The 7,096-nt window shown below is 39.2% G+C and overlaps 1 protein-coding gene across 3 annotated transcripts in view; it reads left to right on the plus strand.

Moving 5' to 3' along the window:
- LOC106869799 (zinc finger protein 845) overlaps nucleotides 1–6,843 on the plus strand; it is a 20,668-nt gene extending 13,825 nt beyond the window's left edge. For all 3 annotated transcript variants that reach the window (XM_052968948.1, XM_052968947.1, XM_014915660.2), the window contains one exon: nucleotides 4,230–6,843. In XM_052968948.1, the coding sequence (XP_052824908.1) occupies nucleotides 4,520–6,133 (1,614 nt within the window). In that variant the 5' untranslated portion in view covers nucleotides 4,230–4,519 and the 3' untranslated portion in view covers nucleotides 6,134–6,843. The remainder of the gene's footprint in view (nucleotides 1–4,229) is intronic.
- The last annotated feature ends 253 nt before the right edge of the window (nucleotides 6,844–7,096 follow it).

Genomic DNA, 7,096 nt, shown 5'->3' on the forward strand with positions numbered 1-7,096 from the left:
GGCACATAAAAGACACCATTTCGAGCGTGGCCGTTTTCGTGCGGGTGACACGTAAAAGCACCCACTACACTCTCTGAGTGGTTGGCGTTAGGAAGGGCATCCAGCTGTAGAAACTCTGCCAAATCAGACTGGAGCCTGGTGTAGCCATCCGGTTTCACCAGTCCTCAGTCAAATCGTCCAACCCATGCTAGCATGGAAAGCGGACGTTAAACGATGATGATGATGATGATATATAGGCATATAATCTAATCATTCATCATGTATGTCATCATCACCATCATTATTCAATGTCCATTTTCCATGCAGGCATGGGTTGGACTGTTTGACAGGAGTTGGCCAGCTGAAGAGCAGCCCATGCTCCAGTCTGTTTTGGCATGGCTTCCACAGCTGGATACCCTTCCTAATGCCAACCACTTTACAGAGTGTACTGGATGTTTTTATGCAGTAACAGCATGGGTACTTTTACGTGGCACCAGCATGGGTGCTTTTTATTTGACTCACACAGTTTGACTCACACAGTTAGGAACCCTCAGCTGGCAAGGGGTGCGGAGGATACCCTGTATGCAAAGACAACCATGTTTTTACTTGACTTGACATGCCTTTTCAAACACAGCAAACCGCCAGGAGTCTCAGTCCCCTGTTATCCTCTGTGTGAGTCCCAATATCTGCAGATCCTTTCTCACAACTTCTCGGGTCTACCCCTTCCACATGTTCCCTCTACAATTAGAGATCGGCACTTCTTGAGTCAAGTGTCTTCATTCATATGCATTACATGGCTATACCAGCACAATCTTCTCTCTTACCCAGGTTTTTTCTTCAATCACTTACACTCTGTTGTATATGCACACTGACATTACCCATCCAATGGAGCATACTGGCATCATTTCTTTCAAGCTTTCACATATCCTCGGTAGCCTCAGCCTACTCACTGCTGTGTAGCATAGCTGTTTGTACACAGGCATCATACAACTTGTCTTTCACTCTGAGGGCGAGGCTCCTTGTTTCTAACAGAGGGAGTAACTCTCTGAATTTCGCCCAGCCTATTCTTATTCTAGCCATCATTCTTTCGGAACAACCTCTCCCACTACTAACTTGGTCACTTGAGTAACTGAAACTGTCTACTACTTCTAAGGATCTCCCCTGATATTTGGGGGAGTCTATTTTTTGTACATTCCTGGTGTTTACTGTACCTGTACATCTACCAGATATAAAGACTACTTTCTCTGTTAGTCTTCCGCTGTTACTGCTGCACTTCTTATGTGTCCATGGCTTGCACTGGATACACCTTATGGAGTGTCTCCTGACACCTTTTTTTACATATTGAGCAGGGCCATTTCCCTGAAGGGATCTACTTATCAATATTTTGTTTTTTGTTAAATTAACTCTAATGCCACTTTGATTCTAGTCCGTGCTTCCATACCTGAAATTTCTTCTCTAATTGTGGTAGTGATTCAGCAATAGGAGCAAGTTCATCAGCCTAGAGGAGCTCCCAAGAGCAGCAGGTCTTAAATTCCTCAATTATAGCTTGGAGGACCATCATAAATAAGAGGGGGCTAAGAACCGAACTCAAGTGGACTCCTACTTGTACACTTGCTGTACTTATTGGTGACTCTCACCTTACTAACAGTATCCTTGTACATGGCTTTGTCATCTCTCACTAACCACTCATCTATCCCTAGCTTCCATATTGCCCACCAGATAAGGGAGTAGGGGACCCTGTCAAAGACTTTCTCCATATCAACAAAAGCCAGATACCGAGGTTTATTTTTGGCCAAGTACTTCTCTTGCAGTTGCCTCAGCATGAAGACAGCATCAGTGGTGCTTCTCCCTGGTGCAAATCCAAACTGCATCTCATCTATGCTAACTCTCTTTCTAATTAATTGAGCTATGACCCTTTCTCCAACTTTCATCACCTGGTACAACAATTTGATGCCTCTGTAATTATTTTTGTATAGGGCATTATTTTTGCCTTTGTAGCAGTTGATTATAATGCTGCTACACTAGTCATTGGGTATGACTCCTTTGTGGACAATTTGATTAACTATACAGGTGACCAGGTTATATGCTGCTTGCCATATATTTTAAGCATCCCAGTGTTGATTCCTGATGGGCTGGAGGCTTTCCCTGTCTTCATATCCTCAATTGCTTTATCTACTAAGCTACTGTCAGTTTGAATAGTCAGCCCCTCTGTTGGGTCCACATTAGGCAGGCTCTCTTCCCAAGCATTCTCTACATTCAGCAGCCTTTCATAGTGGCACTTCCAAGCCTCCTTCTTTGCAGAACCACTAACTGACACGCATGCATGCATATATACACTTTATGTACAGGGTGTTTTGGCTAAATTTGACTGTTTGCATAAAAGGTAAAGAAAACACTATATCCTATCCAAAAATAAAAGTATTTAAGAAATATCAAAAAATATCAACTCGATCATGACTGGAAGATAACAGTTTACTCAAAGTAACCATCCTCAGCTTTCACCACTGCCTCGTGATATCTCTGGAACCTAGTGCATGCATTCCTCTGTCTCTGAGATAATCTTTGAACACCTTGATTTTAGCTACCAGCTCAGCCTTGGTGTTGCAGGCAGAGCAGTTAGTGTTTTTATGAACCATGCTTCATAGATAGTAATCCCTAGGATTACTATCAGGGGAATTAGGAGGTCAGGAATTGGGGCTGGTGAAGTTATAGAAATTCTCTGTCAACTACTTCAGACTCTTTCTGAAAGCATGCCATGGAGCCAAATCCTATAGCCACACATATGGCCTTCTCCAGCCAGATTTTGATCACAGTCTCCATCAACTTCATATAGCTGTCTGAATTAAGCCTAAGGCCCTGTTCCAAGATGTGGGGTAATATGATGTCAGCCTCACTGGAGACACACCCAAAGACAATCACAGATTTAGGGAAACTTGGCTTTCATCATATGTGTGGCACCACTTGAATTGTAAGCAAGGCACCTGTTGTTCTGGATGTTTTGCAACTGGTCCTGGTTGAAGTTCTTTTCATCTGAGAAGAACCAGATCATCCCCAGCTCAGCAGGATGCCACAGCTTATTCAAGAGTTTCTTGGCATTGGCTATCAGAATTTGTCCCTTGCACCCCTTATATGTGTGGTAGTAAAGATCCTTATTCAGTACCAACTTCATGGTGGCGATTCCAACACCCATCTCTCTCACTAAAACCTGGATTCCCTTGTTCAGATCTTCCATCACCTTGTCCTGCTGTTGTATGAATTCCAATGTTTTGACACAGTCAGAACGCCTGCTATGTCCTGTTCTGCTGGTCATGGCTTTGTAGTCTCCATTGCAGTTGTTCGTGTCATATCTGCTGCCTTTACAGTGTTCACAGAACATTGAGCAGCAGTCATGATGTTGACAGTGTGAATCATCAGAATACAAGTTTCCCTTTTCCGATATTCAGATAGCTCCCAACCGTCCATGTCAGCTATCTTTTTTCTCAGCCACAACTTTAGTTTCAAGCTGTTCTTGAAAAAAGGAGACACAAAAAAATGCCAAATTTAGCTTGAACACCCTGTAATGTGTGTCTTTTTTAAGCCACTATATTTAAAAGTGTGGAGGCCCAGTGGTCAGGGCAGCAGACTCGCGGTCATAGGATTGCGATTTCGATTCCCAGACCGGGCGTTTTGAGTGTTTATTAAGCGAAAACACCTAAAGCTCCACGAGGCTCTTGCAGGGGATGGTGGCGAACCCTGCTGTACTCTTTCTCTCACTCTTACTTCCTGTTTCTGTTGTACCTGTAATTTAAAGGGTCAGCCTTGTCACACTGTGTCACGCTGAATATACCCGAGAACTACGTTAAGGGTACACATGTCTGTGGAGTGCTCAGCCACTTGCACGTTAATTTCACGAGCAGGCTGTTCCGTTGATCGGATCAGCTGGAACCCTCGACGTCGTAAGCGACTGAGTGCCAACAACAACATTTAAAAGTAAGGCATAATAAATTATATTTAAGTTGAACATCTAAAACAGATATATCTATCCAAAACTTCTGTTTCACTAATTGGTTAATAGAACTGACATAGTTCTTTTATAGTCTTTTAACTGCCAAGTCAGTATTTTAAAATTTCTTCCTAAGTGAAATCTACCTTTTAAGTGAGCATTGCAAATATAATTCATCATTATGTCTCACAGATACATAAATATAATGCCACTTTCAATCTTGTATCATATGAAGTTACATGCTAATAATGGTTTTCTTTAATTTCAGAACATTTGTGTCAGACTGTGGAGTTCTACCTGATAATGCCATCATTCAGTTGTGTTTGCTGAAATAACCAGTGTGTGGTGTTTATTAAAGTTGTCTGAGGATAGTGCGATGTAAGACAAACATATCTACAGTGAACAGTTATAATATATCTGATATTAGTGTGAAGTTAATGTTACATCAAATGCAAATTAGTTAATGGAAATGAACAGTTGACCAATGAAACATTTTTTTGTATGTTCTACATCACTTGAATAGAGACATCATTGTTATAAAGTTCTATTAATCTGACAATGTTTGAACCGGAAGAGAAACCATATAGATGCGATGTTTGCGGGGAGCTGTTTTCTATAAAGAGTAACTTTGATGCTCATAAGTGCACTCAAAAAGGTAAAAAAGTGTACCATTGTGAATATTGCAGGAAAGTCTTTTATCGAAAGTGTACATTAACAGATCACACACGTATTCACACAGGAGAGAAACCCTATGGCTGTGAAATCTGTGGGAAAGCATTTTCTTTTAGTAGTAATTTGTCCCGTCATATACGCATTCACACTGGAGAAAAACCACACAACTGTGATATCTGCGGAAAGGCATTTTCTTGTAACAGTGCGTTATCATATCACAAACGCATTCACACAGGAGAACTACCACACCACTGTCAAATCTGTGGAAAAGGATTTTCTTTTGTTAGTAAATTAGCTATTCATGTGCGTATTCACACTGGAGAGAAACCTTATAATTGTGAAATTTGTGGTAAAGCTTTTTCTTGTAATAATAAATTAACATATCACAAACGTATTCACACAGGGGAAAAACCCTACCACTGTGAAATTTGTGGAAAAGCATTTATTTTTAATAATCATTTAGCTTATCATAAACGAACTCACACTGGAGAAAAACCATACCAATGCAAAATTTGTGGAAAGGCATTTTCTTGTGGTAGTTATTTAAAAGATCATAAACGTATACACACAGGAGAAAAACCATATGATTGTGACATTTGTGGGAAAGCATTTTCAAGTAGTACACAGTTATCCAGTCATAAGCATAGGCACAGTGGAAGAACACCGTATCACTGTGGATTTTGTGGGAAAACATTTCCTCTGCAGAGTCAATTATCACTTCATAAAATTATTCACACAGGGAGTGAACCATATTCATGCGAAATTTGTGGAAAAACATTTTCTTTGAAGAGTAGATTAACTTTCCATAAAGTCGTTCACACAGTAGAAAGGCAAGGTGATAGTGGAATTTGTAGAAAAGAGTTTTTACAAAAGGTTCAGTTGAAAGATCAGAGGTTTAATCGCATTGAAAGAGTTTACCGTTGTGAAATATGTGACAAAGTATTTTCTCATAGCAGCAACTTAGCGGCCCATAGACGCCTTCATACAGGAGAAAATCTTTACCATTGTGAAATATGTGGGAAAAAATTTTCCTGTAACAGTAAACTAACAGATCATAAATGGAGTCACACGGGGGAAAAGCCATACCATTGTGAAATATGTGAGAAATCTTTTTCTCGAAAGTCAAATCTGTCTCGCCATAAACGCACTCATACTGGTGAAAAACCATATCAGTGTGAATTTTGTGAAAAAGCATTTCATAGAAAATGTCACTTATCAGAACATACGCGTATTCACACAGGAGAAAAACCATACCAATGTGAAATTTGTGACAAAACATTTTACAGAAAGGATCACTTGGCAGAGCATACACGTATTCACACAGGAGAAAAGCCTTACCAATGTGAAATTTGTGACAAAGCTTTTTCTAGTAGTAGTCACTTGTCATACCATATACGCATTCACACTGGAGAAAAACCATACCAGTGTGAAATTTGTGGTGAAGCATTTTCTAGGAATAGAAATTTAATACGTCATAAACAAATTCATACAAGAAAATAATCAAATTTGTGAAAGTGCCTTCCATTTAAATATAGATGAAATGTGCAAAGATTTAACACTAAAATTTGTGATATATTTTCTCAAAATTGTTCCTTATTTTTTTAATAAATTTATTAAGGAAAGAACACTTACTGTGATGTTCATAGAAAAAAAGCCTGCTTGGTTACTCTTGTACTTAATACCACATATTACCTTGCATTTGTTCCACTCAACCATTATTCAAATGTCAATTTAATAACATAGCTTATCATATACTATTGCCTGTATATTACATAATATGGTGACAGCAGTAGTGCTTAATTATAAATTTTTCATATTTATATTTCAATGCTTCATATTTGATTATTTAGCTCCTACTGATCATTTTCATTTTCTCCCAACTCCCTTTATCCTACTAGATGTAAGTAGCCAAGCAGATCCCTCTTCAAGAACCTACTCCCCCCCGACTTGGGGTTGTGTAAGCTGCATTGCAACCTCAATAGTACAGGCAGCACAAAAGAAGCTCCTGGTCCTCACTGTAAAGTGGTTGGCATTAGGAAGGGTATCCAGCCATAAAAACCATACCAAAGCAGACATTGGCTATTGATGCTGTCCTTGGACACATCAAAGCCTATCAAATTGTCCAACCCATGCCAGCATGGAAAATGGATGTTAAACAATGATGAAGAATAAACACTACTTCTTGATTGGATAAACCTGTTATTCCTTGACTGAATGTTATAATTTCTCTTATTTAACTCATTGTTTTTCTATACATATTCATAGATAATTTTATAAGGAAACTTTACAGGAATATATCTCAAAACCCTACTGTTTGATTTTGTTTGCTTTATGAAACTTCTATCATTTAGAAATCTGTTGGGAGTTAGGCTTTTGAAATAGTTTATAAAATGAATTACATCCCTGGTATTTAGTCAAGGTTTTTTAATATATTATTAAGTAGGCGCAGGAGTGGCTGTGTGG

This window comes from Octopus bimaculoides, chromosome 6, assembly GCF_001194135.2.
Source record: "Octopus bimaculoides isolate UCB-OBI-ISO-001 chromosome 6, ASM119413v2, whole genome shotgun sequence".
NCBI classification, from domain to species: domain Eukaryota; kingdom Metazoa; phylum Mollusca; class Cephalopoda; order Octopoda; family Octopodidae; genus Octopus; species Octopus bimaculoides.